Source organism: Drosophila willistoni (assembly GCF_018902025.1).
Source record: "Drosophila willistoni isolate 14030-0811.24 chromosome XL unlocalized genomic scaffold, UCI_dwil_1.1 Seg142, whole genome shotgun sequence".
Taxonomy (NCBI): Eukaryota; Metazoa; Arthropoda; class Insecta; order Diptera; family Drosophilidae; genus Drosophila; species Drosophila willistoni.
Window position 1 is genome coordinate 8,093,939 of NW_025814053.1, and position 17,899 is coordinate 8,111,837.

General features: G+C 34.7%; 1 protein-coding gene across 16 annotated transcripts in view; it reads left to right on the top strand.

Moving 5' to 3' along the window:
- Positions 1-17,899, top strand: part of LOC6644661 (disks large 1 tumor suppressor protein) — a 38,074-nt gene that overhangs the window by 9,663 nt on the left and 10,512 nt on the right. For 4 of the 16 annotated variants that reach the window (XM_023177071.2, XM_023177068.2, XM_023177063.2 and 1 more), the window contains 8 exons: positions 2,792-2,980; positions 11,093-11,116; positions 12,209-12,781; positions 12,875-13,097; positions 15,503-15,590; positions 15,657-15,870; positions 15,932-16,348; positions 16,416-16,518. In XM_023177071.2, the coding sequence (XP_023032839.1) occupies positions 2,792-2,980; positions 11,093-11,116; positions 12,209-12,781; positions 12,875-13,097; positions 15,503-15,590; positions 15,657-15,870; positions 15,932-16,348; positions 16,416-16,518 (1,831 nt within the window). Of the gene's footprint in view, positions 1-1,236; positions 1,519-2,791; positions 2,981-6,240; positions 6,718-11,092; positions 11,117-12,208; positions 12,782-12,874; positions 13,515-15,502; positions 15,591-15,656; positions 15,871-15,931; positions 16,349-16,415; positions 16,519-17,899 lie in introns of those variants that run through there. The other 12 variants (XM_015177911.3, XM_015177910.3, XM_023177064.2 and 9 more) reach the window with 7 other exon arrangements.

Genomic DNA, 17,899 nt, shown 5'->3' on the forward strand with positions numbered 1-17,899 from the left:
CTATGTATTTTTACTGGCAGCCATTCATTTTCGTCTCTAAAGTATGGCCAATTTTTCTTGTGTTTTTTTTTGCTTTGTTTTTAGTTTGTTTTCATTTTAATCTTGGCCCTTCTCCTCCTCCTCCTCCTCTTCTCACTCTCTTAAAGTGCAAACAAATAAAAGCCGATTTGCCGCCAGAGAAAGAGAGAGAGAGAGAGATTTGAAAATGCAACCAACATTTGATCCGTTCAATAGAACAGAACAAAGACCAACCAGCAAGCAACTAAACAAAAACTAAGCATATTATATTCATATTTACATTTATGTGTATACATAGACAGTTCTACATATGTATTTATGTATGTATGTATGTATGTATGTATGTATGTATGTAAGCATGTGTTAACATATGTGCGCCAATATTAGACAGATGCGCAAATGTGAAAAAAGTTTTATCGCTTAAAACATTTCACTAAACGCTTTCACACTTGATAATCACAGTTTTCCATTATGCGAAAAGAGTATGTGAAACGCCAGATGGAAGCATATCCTCCAATCCAATAGTATATATGTACATATATGTACAGATATAGATCAGTCGGTGCAGATTTCTTTAGCTTCTTACTCTATGTTTTAGTCCACCAAATTGCATATAAATTGAAGAAAATTTAACCATAGACTAGTTAAACGATGAAACGTAGAAAATTTTAAGAGTTTTTCCATAAAAAAGGTTGCCTAATTAGTTCTAAATTATTATAAAATATTTTCCAAATGGCCAATGGGGATAAAATTTTTCTTTGTCCTGTACAGGGCCAATTTACTTCCTTTGTAAAGTTTTTTTTTTTTAATTCTTTTACTGGTATGTTAAAGTCTCACCCTGCACACTTTGGTTCTCTCAATAGTGCGAGGGGAAAAAGTGGCGGGGGACGATGTAATCCCTATGAGTTTCAGTGTTTCCACAGCAACAGCGAAAACAACACCAACAACAACAACAGGTCAAAGCAAAGACTTTGTAGAAAGAGCTTACTGATGCGAAAGTATCTACTTTAACTTATTACTATAGTAACGACAGCAGCACAAAGGAATTGCAAAAAAAAAAAATGAAACACCGCACAAATTAATAACAATAATAATAATAATATAAAGAAAAAAACACAACCTCAAAGCACACCTAAAGCAGGGAAATTGAAACCACCGATTTTGTATTTGTATTGAAAGTTTTAACTCACTCAACGTATAAAATAGAAATTTATTGAGAAAACCATATTTAGTATGATCGATTGGGTGTCCATTGTGAGACATTCGCGACGTCGTTTTTCCAATTATGTGGGATCTCGTTCACCCGTACGCATGCGTCGACGTCGCCGACAATTGACGGCTCCGCCACCTGCAACGCCCGCGGCAACATCACAACAACAGCAACAGCAGCAACATCAATCACGTTCCCATGAAAAGAAAGAAAAGGATGAGAAGAACAGCAACAGCAGCAGATGTGGCGGGGGTGGTGGAGGGTCTCGATATGCCTGTTGCTGTGCCAATGTAAGCTTAGTTCATTTAATTGGGCTAAAATCCTTCAAGTGGATCAAAACGGGGACTAAATTTAAAGTCATTTTGAAGGGGGAAAAAAATTAAACTCCACAAAATGTTCACTCACTCAAGTACTGGAAAATTGAAGTGAATTTCCACACAAAGAAAGTTCTGTTTTGGGCAGTAAACATGATCAACATGTTCATTAAACTGATACGTCTTATACCCACTTGATCACTTTTGTTCACTGACTAAATGGAGATCTTTGATTGTCTCCTAATAACCTTTTTTTGTTCGAGGATAATAAACAAGACTGTTCACATTTGTGACTCCAAATTTTTTTGTTGGAATCGGGTTTGAGACCTGTTCTCTCTTTCGATTCCGAGTCAAACTATTCGGTTTCAAATTGTTTGCGTTCGAGTCATTGGAATGAAAAGTAATTGCAAATTTTCCTATGAATGAATGAAAAATTTTGACTTTTAAATATTTTTCTATTAACCTGTAATATGTTGAGAACAATTCTAGGTATAAGTGGATAATTTCGTTCCAACATTTAATTAACACGAATTATTTCTTAGCAAGCAAATTGAATGTGAAAATGTTATGACAGAAATTTTAATGAAATCTATCTTTATCAATCGAAGTCACTTTTAATAGTTGCCAATAAACGACAAATAATTTCTATGTAAAATATATATTACTATAAACAAATTAGTTTAGAAAACATTAACAAATGAAAACTGAAATTTATACCTAAATAATTATAGAACTCGGCAACCCTGACACTTGACACTTCACTCGAAATTGAGAACAGCAAGTTCAACAAATCGTAACCAAAAACAGGGTTGATACATTCTATTCAAAACGTTTAGGCTGTATTTTAATGTATTTAATTTTGAAGTCATTGTTCGGATATACATATTTAACAGAAGTAGGAGAAAAGAAGAACTGAACAACTTAGTTAGAGAAACTTAGTGAACAAAGAAGTGATTAATTGAAACAGTAAAGGGGTTCATCCTTTATGTATTTATTTTCTCAGAATATTTAAAAACCTTTTACAACATTATATACTATTTAACTGTTAATGATTTTTCTAACTTCGTCAGATTGCAAATGATTCGAAAAATTCTATTATAAAAAAAAAAAGTTTTGAATAGAAAAGTTTTCTACGAAAATGAAAGCATTAAATGTTTATGTTAAGTTAAAACCGATTCTTCTTCATTTTTATGTATTTTTTTAATTGGTTTTTCTGCAAATTTTATCTGCTACTTTGTATCTATTGCAGAATCAACGAATGCGTATTGAGTCGGACAATGAGAATGTGACCACAGGAGCAGCAACAGAAACTGGAGCCGGTGGCGAATATGCTAATCCCCAATCTCAGCAGAAGCAGCAACGCAACTCTCGGTCGCCACAGCAGCAGCAGCAGCAATCACAAACTGCCAACTCGACAGCTAGAAGCGGGTCTCAGACTGTAAGTCGCTGCAATTTTATCATTTGTGGCCTTGGCCGTTTAGCTTGAACTAAAAAAAGAAAAAACAACAACAAAATCATATCACATACATCCATGCAAAACACATTCCCCTCGCTCCCTTTCTCTCTCTTCCCCTTACCTTGTTCGTATTTCGTATTTTTATGGTAAATGCGATGGTAGTCGTCGTCGTCGATGTATCCACAAATACTAAGCATCCATCAGCAACTACAACAACAACTACTACACCAACAACAACACCAACAACAACAACAACAACAGCAACAGCATCATCATCATCACACTTCAATGGCCAAACGACCATGTTACCAAAACCAAAACCGAATTGCTTAGACGACAAAAGAAACAGCATGTGAGGGAGAGAACCTTGACCTGAACCCTTGAAACCACTCCGCCCTGCCCTCACACCCTGAACAACCGAACCACCGGAACGGCAATTACCTTTTTGTTACAACCCGCTCCGTTCCGCTCAACCCAGCTCGTTCCCGCTGTCGCCACTTATAAATTGGCACTTACTTACTAACTTAATACCGACCATGCAACAAGCAACAACTACAGCAAATACCACTCACTTAGCTATCAAAGTGCCTATATTTCCGTGTCTCGCTATGGCAGTTTTATATTTAGGCGACACGGCGCAATATACGCAATCAGGAATATTAAATATACATATATATAGATATATAGCTTTATTTAACTTAGAATCACATAGTGATCTCTGAGATCCTGGCGTGCTTTTGCGTTAAAAATTAACAATATTCCTTAATTTGGTGATTACTTAAATTGAATGAGAAAACTGAGTTTTATACTTAAATTAAAGTGCTCAAATTAATGTGAGTTACTAACATAATATAAATTACTAAATAGTTTTAAGTGTTTTATAATTTAGTTAAAGGGGGGAAACAGAATTTCCTAATACCAAATCATTCCAAAGAAGAACAGTTTTCAATATTGACATTAGAGTTATTTCTGAACCTCCCCCCTTACTGCCAAAAATGCCTTCCCATTTTAAGTCGAGCCAGAAAAAGACGCATTTAAAACACACATTTTGTTATTTTTTTTTTTGTCGTCCTCACACACATTTTAGCAACTTATATAATGTGTAGATTATAATTTGTATTTAATTTGCCAATTTTGTTTTTTGAATTTAATCTCTAATTATTTTTAATGTTTTATATGTTTCGTTTTATGTTATTGTTTTTATGTCCAATACATACCCTACATATGTATGATGCTATCTATAAACTATATATTTTTGATAAATATTTTTGAAAAAAAAATTTTCTTTTATGCATGGTTAAATTTTCTTTTGTTAAAATTAATCAATTTAGAAATTTACGTTTTTATTTTCTAAGAAATTATTAAAAAGAAATACCAAAAAAAAAAAAACAAAAAGAAAAAAAAATTATATAAAATTTTATTCTTGTTACTATGTGGTTTGTATATAATTTATATGATTTGCTAACCATTTAATATTGTTAATTTAATAAGACACAACTCTGCTGCCTTTGCTCGTTTAACTACACTTGTGATTATTTGTTTGTCCATCCCACTGGAATGTGGCGGATCGGCGGAATAAGCGATCAGTTCACTTTTGAAATAGGGGGATTTAACTGGTTCCATAACATAGGGATTACTATTTACCATTCACTACTGAAAATTCTCCCATCTCTATAACCGATTCCCCATACGACCGGTATGTAGAAAAGAGATAAAAATAGTGTTGGAAAACACCAAAACTTATCGATAACTGTTAGTATCATCGATATTTCCACGATCCTCGACTGGGCGTGCGTTTATTTTTTTTCGTTTGTTTTTTTTTTGTTTGTTGCCAAAAAATGTGAAATTGTGGTAAATTAATTAACAAGACGTCAAATCTATAAGATTTATACAATTTAATCAAATAAATAATAACGAGCAAAACAGTGAAACTCCGAAAGTGACGTAGCCACTCACTCACACACATACACACACGGGCATACAAAAAGAGTACCCGAATATGAGAGTGTCTCATACACATACGCTAGTGATGGCAATGACCGTTTATTGACTCACTTCGCATAGGCGGCATTCGATCGATGGCTCAGCTCTAGTTACATTAGAAAAAAAAAAAAAGAAAAACAACTAACCAAATAAACCAACAAACGTAAAAAATAGATTTGCCCTCAAACACAAAATGCCATTAACTTGGCATTTTTTGTGACTGTAAAAGAAGCAAAATCGATACGATCATTTGTCAAGCAGTGTCTTTTGTGTTTTTCGTTTTCCTGTACATCTTGTTTGAGAAAGAAGCCGAGCCCATAGATTAGCATAAATTCTAATCGCCGGAAGATAGACGACAATATACACCCAAACGTTTAACCATTCGGCAATTCTTTTTCAATTCGACTTGCGTAGATAGCCTATCTACATGCGTGTGTGTTCAATTGTTTTAAATTCCTTTCGTGTTTTTGGATATATCCACATAAATACAAATATAATGCTTTTGGTGTTTCTAAACATTAAATGTTTTGTGCAAATTAAAATCTAGGCTCAAATTTCATGGACAGCCCCAAAAGTGTTACAGAAATATTAAGCGCACATCCATACATAGACGAGTGACCTGAAAAACAAAAACAAACAATTTACAATTGCAACAACCTTCCATGCAAACGAGTGACCTGAAAACAAAACAAACAAACAAAAAAACAACAACTTTAACAGCAATATAATGCAAAAAGCGCTGTGCATGCATGCAAAATACCAAAATTACTCTCATTTGTCATAGAAAAATACTTGAAAAATACCAAAATACCGACAAACTAACGGCGTTTGAGGCATAAAAGAAGAACGAGACAAATTCCATTCAAAGGAATGTGAGATAAAAGATACAAATAAATTAATCGAGTCATTTTAATACTATTGTTCCGAAATAAAGACAGTTTTATATATAGTTTTACATATACATACGTATGTACAACAACATTTAGTTAGGTTTATCTCCGGCGATAGTTTTTGATAAAGAATGAAATTGTAATGTCAAAAAATTAGAGTTCAGTTCATCAGTCAAAAAACATATAAACTTTTGAAAAATTAGCACAAACTACAAAGTAATATATTTTCGTTTAATATTAAAACAAAAAAAGTGCAAGCAAAAATTGCTCGGACTACTTCTACGGATGCTTGCTGGGCTACAAACCAACAACAATATAAATAGTAAATTCTCTCTATAAAAAAGAAAACAATTTGAATGTGTGTGTGTGTGTGTGTGTGCGGTGTGGGGCTGGCTATAAACAGTTGTGTTTGAAATTCGGTCATGTCGGTTCGTTCGTCGCTTGCCGCCGCCGCCGCAGCATTTGTCGTTTATTTTTTTAGTTAAATATTTTTGTTTGTTCTACTAGAAGACGAAACCGCCCGCAACAACAACAACAACAAAAAGTGAGCCAGCAGCAACGATACGACTAAAAAGAAGTCACTGTGCATGTGTGTGCCTAATTGTGCGTGTGTGTGTGTGTGTTGCAGTGTGTTAATTTTTTGAGTCTTATTTTTTGGGCGCGCGTGCCCTGACCTAAGCAACAAATAACAGATATCACCAAAACCAACAACAAGCAATTGCAACAACAACAACAAGCACAACCAATACAATGACAACACGCAAAAAGAAGCGTCAGGATGGTGGTGGCAGCGGGGGCGGTGGGGGCTTTATTAAAAAAGTCTCATCGCTCTTCAATTTGGATTCGGTAAAAAGAAAAAAAAAAAAAACATTTACATATAAACAATAATCCCTTCTCTGACCACGATCAATAAAGACAGTTTGATCATCCTCTCTATAAAGCCACGCCCACTATTATTATTTAGGAAAAAAGTGCAACAACAATATTCGGAGTTATTTTTTATTGCTGTTGTGCAGGGTATCTGTCCATTCGACTAAACGTTTGCGGAATCTTCTTTTTTTCTCTGTTTTTTTTTTTGTGTTCTGTGATTTTATGCAATACATTTGAACCGATTTAGATTTGCTCTATATATTCACGATGATTCCATGGTTTATATTTATACAACAAGATGTTTTTTTTTTGTTTTTGCCAAAGCAAATTTTGTGTGTGCTTTTTTGACTTGTTTTATGTACAGAAACAGAAAAAAAAAACATTGCAAATATCTTTTACGAGTATACACATATAGTTCTCTCTCTCGCTCTCTCGATCTATCTTTCTTACCCTCTCTCTCTCCTTACTCATCGTTTATTAACTTCTTGATTGGGAGACATTTGTAGAACGGTTCTCTCTGTGCGTTGTTTGTTTTGTGCCCTTAATCACCACTTCTTCTACCCATTTTCTTTTCGCAGCATATTCGCAACCGAATTTCATTAGGGTGTTCCATAGTCTTTGGAAGAAGCTATTGTTAAACCTTGAATCAAAAATTTCCAAAAGTTTAATTAAACAGAAAAGCATAATCCTTTTACCCATTGTTTATTAACGTCAAAATTTGACTGCTAAGCTTAGTTATCCTTTTTTTGACTTCATAGATTAAATTTGCGCTTTACAAGTCGAAGTACGAAATTATACATATAGTTTACGAATCACAAATTTCAAGCACATTTTGGCACTCAATATCATCCATTTTTTTAAACATTTGTTTATTGACATCTCTAGAAAACATAAACAAATAAATATGTATAAAAAGACGATGTCTTAATACTTCATCAAATTTAAAAACTTAAAATTAAGTTAAGTCTTTTTGGGACTTATTCTTAGAAATATGAGAAAAAATGTAAAAATTTTGTAATTTCCTAGACTGAAATACCCCCCTAAAAAGGGCATTATCCTCTTTAGATAACAAGTATATCATTTATAGCGACAATAAGATCAGTGTAGAGATTGATTTTGATTTTAATTGAGACAACAAGATAACGACAAATCCTTTTTTGCATCGAAAATACATAAAAGAAATAATTAAATAAAACGTTTAAAAGTTTGATAAAAATGTTAATTTAATATAAGGAATGCTGAAAGTGCAAAAAATATTTAAGATTTGTGGAAATATTTCCATAATTTGCATTGATATTGGAACAAACAGATTTTTCTCTCTCTATCTGTATCTGTCTGTCTTGGCACTTGTTGTCTCCACTGGGCTGACCGATAGATGATGATGCCCCTCATGAGTTTTCATTCTACTGCGACGATCGCATAATTTTCCTCAAAATAGAATAACGATTGACGTTGCCATTTTTTGTATTCTATATTTTTTTCTTACTGTGCCTTAGGCTGCTTATTCACGCAGCACCCCCAACATCTATCCATGTACATATATATATTTATATATATATCTAGTACATATATATGCATGATAAAAACCCAGCGGATGTCCAAGTAAATTAAAAACAAACGTTCACTTGAGATGAACTACTGAATGATTTATAATCATATTGTTTTTTCTATCAGAATTATGTATTCAAATCTCGTTTGAGATTTATTCTGTATTCTAATGTAGGTCGAATAGAAATGTCTATATTTTTATTGGGCTTTAAACTTTATTAACTGCGCTAAGGAATTGTTTATGTAGCTTTAGATCTCAAAAGCAGTTAGTTAATTGTTTTAACTTGTAATAAAAATCGTTTGCTTATGACGCGTGACTCACGAATGAGAATTCCCCCCATCACCACCTGTTTCTACCTGTAGCTCTAGCTCTCTCTGTCTCTCTCTCTCTCTCTTTGTTCCTCTTCCTCTTCGTCAGTTCCCTCACTTGCCCAGAAAATATATTTGCGTGTGTTTAATTATAAACAAATCACGTATCTTCTATTTGGTTACATTTGAAATGCGTCTGAAGGACAAACTTGAGTGTTATATCGTTCGTTGCAGGTGTCTGTCTGTCTGTCTCTCTGTCTATATCTGTACCTTGAGCATTATCCATATCCGTTTTTTGTTTAGAGATCTAGGTTACGTCAGACGGGCATTACTGTATGGCTTTAAGAATGTTTAAATTTGGTACATAATTTAAAAAAACATATTACTAAATACATATACATATATCTAGGAGGTTTGTACATACATATGTAGGTTGTGATTGCTGCTCGGTTTATTACTGATAAGATATGGTATGGGGCCTCTGATATGATTCAACCTAAACCCCGTCCTCTCACCTCCCCCGACACACCCTAACACTAGCCACTAATTAAGGCCTTAAACCTTTTTACGAAATTACGCAACTAGTCAGAGAAAGATTGAGATGAAACCCAAGTCTATCAATAATCCCATTAAACATTATGATGTAGTGGGAAGTTTTCTCTTCCTACTATTTTTGTCATTTTAAATACAAAGTCATTCTAGCTGGTTTGTTAGGCGGGTTGTTAGTGGGTGGGTAAACCTTTTTATCGCTCGGCATATGCATTGTTTTAGCTAGATAATATTGTGATGTAATACTCACTCACTCACTTTTTTTTGGGGGGACATTTGTTTGTGCGTCACTGCAATTAAATGGAATTTTCAAACTTTAGGCTTACACTGAGAGAAAGAGAGAGAGAGAGAGAGAGAGAAAGAGAAAGGAGAACGGGGATGTGATAGTTAGCCCAAAAAGCCCAAAAAAGTCATGCTGCTGGTCATGCAAGGATAATTCGATGCAGGATCGTCGGAAAATAAACTTTCTGAAGGCTTTAGATTCCAGCATGGATAAAATTCTAGTCCTGAACATTGAATACATTTCAAAAATGAAGGCTATTCTTGAACGAATGTGGAAATTTGTTCAGAGTTACGGACTTTACCTTTGCCGCAAATAACTTTACTTTTTAACCGACTAAAAGCGTTTTTATCGTCCAAATTAGCTATTAAAAAATGGGGGGAAAACAATAATTCAGTTTATAGCAATTATGTAAAAAATTATTGTTTTGATAATGTTTCCTCACCCTTTACCCTTTTTTTGGTGCTCCACAGAGTCAAGTTCGTAAATAAAGTCACGGAGATAAATTTCAAAATCGTTTTATCAATGTTTTGGTGTAAAAATATTCGATATTTATCCCAAAACTCTTCTAAAAATTAAAAAAAAAAAAACACTCTTTAGAAGTTTTTTATTAGATCGAAGAAATGGAAAAGCGAGAATTTTGTGAGTGAAACTGATTCTCCTATTGGCCATGTTTTCTCTAGAAATGAATGTTTTCACGATAAACTAATCGAGTCTGCGAAAACGACTCACATTACATCAAATAATTGCAACAAAAAGTACTTGACTTTTATCTAGTCTTGGGGTTAATTGATAATTTTCCTACCACGCCCCCCTTTTGTGGATGTCCGTTAAGAGTCTCTCTCTCGCTCTGTCTCTCTGACTACACTCCACCGCCATCTCCACGTTCCGACCCCTTCATTTACACATGACTGCTAATCAATTGAACTCGTCAAATACTTGACTGCATTTGGTTCGAATTTGGGCGAGACGATGCTGCTAATTGGCTATCATGAGATGAGCCGCCTTCAAGTTGGTTATTTGTCATTGACATGCTTATTTTTTTTGTTCTTTCTTCTCTTCTTTTAATTACGACATACAGAATGTCTGTACCTAATGTAAGTTGTATTATCAACCGGCTAGAATGTACGAAAAAGTGTCCCAGTCCATTTGATCTTAGGGGTGCAAGCGAGAGAAAGTATGACATTAAAAAGGCGCTCGCTCATAAAGAAGTTGTTCTTGCTGTGTTTTCTTTAAATTTCTCTTAAATATATAAAAAAAATTGTACATATCAGAGATCCGCAATGAGTGTGCTTGAGACAGAATCAAATATTATTGATAAGGTTATTCAACTCAAGAAACTCTCCAAAATTTATGACTCAATGCAGTTCTCTGGTACATATGTGGCCTTGGTTATTCCCAAACCGATACAAATGCATGAACTGAGAGCCGACTATAATGTAATATTGAGAAACTTTCAATAGAATCAACGCTCGGTCACATAAAAGATCCTAGCTATCCAATTACTCGTTGGTTTATTCCTGCAAAGTTTATACTTTTTTGGACCCGACTTTGCACCTGAACTGAATGTTTTCTTTTGTAAACAATCAATTATTATTTTCCCTTGATTTTTTTTTTTTTGTTTTGCTTCCAATTTTCCATTGAATGCATTTAATTTCCTTCCAGATACACAAGGCTTCATCGACAAAGGTAAGAAGAAAGGGTTTCAGGTGTGGGAATTGGTGTGAAACGTGTGAAGCAATAAAATACGGTAGAGGTTCGAAAATTAGTTTAGTTAGTTTAATTAAATCTTCAGATTAATAAATCTTAAAAAATCTGTTTAATCACATTATTTTTGCGTATCTTTACTAAAATCTTGAAATTTTGAGTTAATCAATGAATTGTTTTAAAAAAATTTATTTAAAATGAGAATTAATAATTAAATTAAATAAAAGTAAACAATAAAAAAATAAATTTAGATATTAAAATAAGTAAAAGTCAAATTTAATAAGAAAAATATAAGAATAAAAAACAAATTGAAATGTTTTGATTTTTTCAACGCTTAAATGTAATATTTAACTTAAAGCTAGCTAAACATATATACATTTCAGAGTTTAGACTTAATATATGTGTTTTTAGCTGAGATATTATATAGTGTTAGGAATTATTTTGTACAATGATTTGTATTTTCATGGCAAATGACAAAAGTCAATCCTTTGGCACCTTTAAGGAGTTTTTTAAAACAAGTTGTTTTAATTTTCGAACATCTACTGTTATTATAGGTAACCGGTTGGCTTTTGATGAAAATTGACAAAAATTGTCAAAAAAGAAAACTAAATCAACTTGAAGAAAGGCAAAACAACGCCTCCGACATTATAACTTTTGAAATTACTTTTACATTTAATCAATGATTTAATTATTGTCAATAATCGAAACCGGTTATCTAATTTTAGTTTCATCTGTTGACATTGTTTGTTTGTTTGTTTCGAATTAGATGTTTTTGCCATAGTTTGTCGTTTTGTGTACTGTGTCCAATTGTTTCGTAATTCCATTTATGTACATTTGTGTGTTGTCTACATGGGTATATAGATTATTGTTGTGTGTTCTATTACATAGAAAATGTAATTGCCAAAAAGTTGCTCTCCGCTCGACATTTTTCATCGTGTTTGTCCTCCCTCTCTATCGTGTCTCCCCGACCGACCCGACCCGACCCAAGCATTCAATTCTCATTCATTACATCATTTTACATGTTGTGGCCCCCGATATATAATTTTTGGTTACATATTTTGTTTCTGCTCTCAGATGAATGGCGATGATAGCTGGTACTATGAGGATATTCAATTGGAGCGCGGTAACTCTGGCCTGGGCTTCTCCATAGCTGGCGGCACAGACAATCCTCATATTGGCACTGACACCTCCATATATATAACAAAACTGATACCTGGCGGTGCCGCCGCTGCCGATGGTCGGCTGAGTATTAACGATATCATTATATCAGTCAATGAGGTATCTGTGGTGAATGTGCCACATGCCTCGGCTGTGGATGCACTGAAGAAAGCCGGCAATGCGGTCAAGTTACATGTGAAACGAAAACGTGGAACAGGTACAGCAGGAGGAACTAGTGGAACTGGCAGCACTCCAGTTGCACCAGCAGCAGCTGATGTCAGAGATGGTGGATCCGGAACAAAGGTCATTGAAATCGATTTGGTTAAAGGTGGCAAAGGATTGGGATTCTCGATAGCCGGTGGCATTGGTAATCAGCATATACCCGGTGATAATGGCATCTATGTGACCAAGCTAATGGATGGTGGAGCTGCTCAAGTGGATGGTCGTCTCGCGATTGGCGATAAACTGATAGGAGTACGCACGAATGGTGTAAGTGCAATATACCAAATCAAACCAAACAAAACAATTTCCCTCACATTTTGAACATTTTTTTCCTGTTTTTTTTGTATCATTATTTTGCAGAGTGAAAAGAATCTGGAGAACGTTACCCATGAACTGGCAGTGGCCACTCTGAAATCGATAACCGATAAAGTGACTTTAATTGTGGGCAAAATGCAGCATTTGACCACCAGTGCATCATTGCAATCGGGTGGAGGTGGTGGACAATTGAATCAATCGCAGTCCCAGTTAGCGACAAGTCAGAGCCAAAGTCAAGTGCAGCAGCAAGCCAATTCTCAGTCAACAGGTGCGCTTAACAATGTTGGACAGACAGTTGTTGATTCATCACAGCAACAACAACAACAACCACAATCATCACCACAACAACAACAACAAACACCAACAGCATCAGTCATTTCAACAAGCACCACCAATTTAACCACAAACAGCAACAAATTGCAGCCGCTTTTAGCTAATAACATCAGCAACAGCAGCAGCAGCAGCAACAACAACAGTAGTCAGAGCAACAGCAACAACTATAGCAGCAATAGTAAAATCAACAACAACAACAGCAATTCAACAACGGCTACAACAATACAACCATCACCCGCCTCTGCCTCTGCCTTTGCTTCCGCCTCCGCCTTAGCCTCTTCCCATATCGCATTGCCGCCCATAGTTGGCAATAATGCAGAATCCAATCGCTCCCAATCACCCCTGCCGCGCCGTAAGCGAATTTTTTTGTTTTTTGTTTTATTACCAAATAACCCAAAACAAAAAAAAAAAAAGAAATGAATGGCAAACAAAAAAAAAGGAAAAAAAGAGTTCTCTGGCATTAATGTCCTTGTAGAATGTCTTTGGCATAGATTTTTGATTGAAAATTGATAAAGTTTTTATCTAGTAGGCCATAAAATGTCAATTAGAATCGCTGTGGGATATATCTAATCAGTTTGATCAGTTATAGAAGACAACTAGTAACCATAAAGAATTTCTAGCTAACAGGCAATTAAAACTTTCAACTCTAGATTTCTCAATTTTTTTTTTTTGCGTTTTTACGATATTTTTCGATTACACATTAAACTGAAACCTAAATCGAAGAAGAACTTAAGGCAATTGTGGTAATAAAGTGGGGAAATTATAAATAGAAATTGCTAAACCATTTAAGCCCCTCGAAGTTTAAGAAATTTTCTGAGAACTTGTTGTATGGAAAAATTGTTAATTTTTTTCAATATACAACTTTTTAACTTAAATTAAATGCTCCAAATGACAATAATTTAGACTACTATCATCATATTATATTTTTTGTGTTGAAAGTTGACATGAGATTATCTAGTGTGTCCCGCCACCCTTAAAGTTGGACCCTTTCCACCCTCCTCATTAATTAATAGGTGACTTGAAGTACTCTTTAGTGTCAGAAGGGATCAAACTGTCTTTAATAAGCGATTTTTTTTTTTTTTGCATTTATGCCAGAAACTTTTTGTTTTTTTTTTTTTTTTTTGAAAATTTGGAATACCATTTAAGAGAATTAAATTTCAACTATTACTACATATTTTTAACTCTGACTCTTTCCTTTTCTACCTTCTACCACTACCACTTCCGACTTTTCCTGCATTTTCTCCTCGCCTAAATAGTAACAAAAATAAATAATAATAACGATAATAACAATAATAGAAAAAGAAAACAAAAATAATGCTATTGCTGCTATATGTATGTGGCCGATCGAACATGCATATATACACACACATACACACACACACACACAAAAGAAACATACATACCTATATACATATATATATATACATACATACATATATGTTTTTATATCTACTCTATGTTACCCTCTGTTGTCCTCCTATTTATATCTATCAGCCACTAGAGTATGATTTACCCACCCATAACACCACAACCACTGTCACCACCACCACAACCACACCCACACCCACTATCCACCATAATGCTGTGTAGGAAAACGCTTGCACAGTTGTTGTCCTTTCAGTCCGCCGCCGCCGTCTAGGCTAAAGCTGCTCATTTCGTGCTATTGATGTACTATATCTATTATCTATATCTATTCATCAAGAAAGCATTTTCTTTCTTTTTTTACAACAAACAAATTTCAATTCAATTATATTGGTGTGTGTGTGTGTGTGCGTTTAGCGAATTTTCTTTAATTCACGCATGAATAGACTTTTCTGTCTCTTTCTCTGTGTGGGTATGTGTGTGTGCGCTGCGTGTGAGTATGTGTGTGTGGGCGTGCGTTTATGTGTGTGTATGTGGTGTCTCTCTTTCTACAAATATCTCAAGTTCTTCTTGAATTAAAATTTAGTTACGGCTGTTTTTTTATTTTTTTTTTGTGCTGTGTTCGTATTTCTTTTTTTTTATTTTTAACACATGAAGCGATGCATTACTTTTTGTCTCTATTTCACTGTGTTTCATTTGTTCTTGTTCTCTTTAACTCTAATTTCGTTTACTTTTCTCTCTCTCTGTCTGTCTCTTGAGTTTCTCGCTGTGTCTCAACTGTTTCTGTTCAGTCATCTGAACGCGTCGTTGTCCTTCTTCTATTCTCTGAAGAAGTTTACCTAGAATTCTATTCTACATATTACTAATTAGCTTTCTCTTTCATGTCGTTTTTTTTTTCTGTGTGTTTTCTCTATATATATTTTATATTGTGGTTGATAAAATAAAATAATAAATGCCCATTTCGCAAATCGCAAATAGAGCCTGGCTCCAGATATGCATCGACGAATGTTTTGGCCGCTGTGCCACCAGGCACACCGCGAGCAGTCAGCACCGAGGACATCACAAGGTGAGTTAGATGAATCTAACAATAATTACAATGTCTTTCTCACTCTGCCTCTCTCCGATCGTATAGAGAACCCCGCACTATTACCATTAAGAAGGGACCACAAGGTCTAGGCTTTAATATTGTTGGTGGCGAGGATGGTCAGGGCATTTATGTGTCATTTATATTGGCTGGTGGTCCAGCCGATTTGGGCTCTGAACTAAAACGTGGCGATCAGCTGTTGAGTGTTAATAATGGCAATCTAACGCATGCCACGCATGAGGAGGCAGCCCAGGCCTTAAAAGTAAGTAACTAAATGTATGTCTCTCTGACTGACTAACTAACAAAAACCTTCTTTCGCTTAGACATCTGGTGGCGTGGTCACTTTGGTGGCTCAGTATAGACCCGAGGAATACAATCGATTTGAAGCACGCATACAGGAGCTTAAGCAGCAAGCCGCTTTAGGAGCTGGCAGTGGTTCGGGCACATTGTTACGCACCACACAGAAACGATCGCTATATGTGCGCGCCCTATTCGACTACGATCCGAATCGTGATGATGGACTACCATCGCGAGGTCTGCCCTTCAAGCATGGCGATATATTGCATGTGACCAATGCCTCGGATGATGAATGGTGGCAAGCGCGACGTGTTCTCGGTGACAATGAAGATGAACAGATTGGTATTGTGCCATCAAAGAGGCGTTGGGAGCGCAAAATGCGGGCACGTGATCGCAGTGTCAAGTTCCAGGGTCATGCGGCGCCAAACAATAATATGGATAAGGTGAGTGTTGGGAGTGGGGAGGAATATTGACATTCAATGGATTTAATTTGCTACTTTATCGTTGCAGCAATCGACATTGGATCGTAAGAAAAAGAATTTCACATTTTCACGTAAATTTCCATTTATGAAGAGTCGCGATGAAAAGAATGAAGATGGCAGCGATCAAGAGCGTAAGTAAAGTAAAGTAAAGTAAAGCAAAACGAAAAGTTTCTTAATCAAATGTGACAGCGTAAAGGAAAGTAGGTTATACAGGTTCATTTCCTGCTGCAATTTGTCCTTCAATTCAACGTGTGCCGTCTGTACTTATTTTAGTTTCTTCTGTCAGACTTATATATATATATATCTTTCTAAATGTCCTTTGTTTATTCTCAAAGTCATTGAAATTTGCGTGTGCTGCTGCTCTGATTCTATATGTGCGTCTGTCTGTGTGCGTCTGTCTGTGTGTGTGTGTGTGTGTGACAGCTATAATGATATATATATTCATCTGGGCTGATAATTGTGGTTTAATTTACTCTAATTTATTTTTGTAGTCTAAATTATTTAATAGTTTTTCTATAATTTTTTATTAAGCAGGGAACCACCGACACCAACATAATAGTTAATATGTATATTAAATCGTCTTTATTTTTTTTTATTTTTTAATCTAATGATTTTTTTGATATAACAAGTTATAAACGGATCCAGAAGGGTGTCAGGGGGGTTGGGACTCTCCCCACTCCCTTTTCACCCGCTTTTTTCGCTTGTCTAGTGAATTTTTGAACATCTTCAAACTGACAAAATGCTCGCTTGAAATATTCTTGAATTTCCTAAGCCAATTATCTGAATTTTCTTGAGCTTATCCTTGCTCTCTAGTTGTTATCCTTTCTTGTTTTGTTTTTCACGTAAAACTCATTAGAATATAAGGAGATTAGATTAATTAAACCAAAAGACAAAGTCTTAACCTGAGAGTCAATCCCAATTTATACAGAAATGTTCCCAATTTTGCCCCGCCCTTATATAGAATAACAAAAGGTGTGTCTTAAAGCCTACTTAAGTTAATTTTTGGTTATTGTTGATTATTTTATTTGTGTCTAGCAATAAGCCGAATATCGTAAATGTTATAAAAAAAAAAACCAAAATATAAGTTTTATGATTTATTTAATACAGAGTTTATCAATAAAACAAAACAAAAAAAAATCTTGTTGAAATCAAAAATTTAAAATTTTGTTTTGTTTAAGTTTTTTTTTTTTTTTTTTTTTTTTTTTTTTTTTTTATAATAAATTTAACTTAGTTGCACTTCCTCCTCTTCTTGTGTCGTCTCTGGGAATGTGTTGAAGTGTCATTTGGTTTGTGTGTCTGTGTGTGTTTTCCCCCATTTGTTTTTTTTTCCCCTTTTAAATCCTTTAATTAAATTCGATCAATACCGAATTGAGTTTTTTTCTTTTGTTAATTTAATGCATACATTTTATTATATTATATACATTGTTTTTATTGTATTGGTTTCTGTTTATTTTTTATTTTATTTCCATATGTGATGTTATTCCTCGCCCCGAAAAACATAATCATACAATA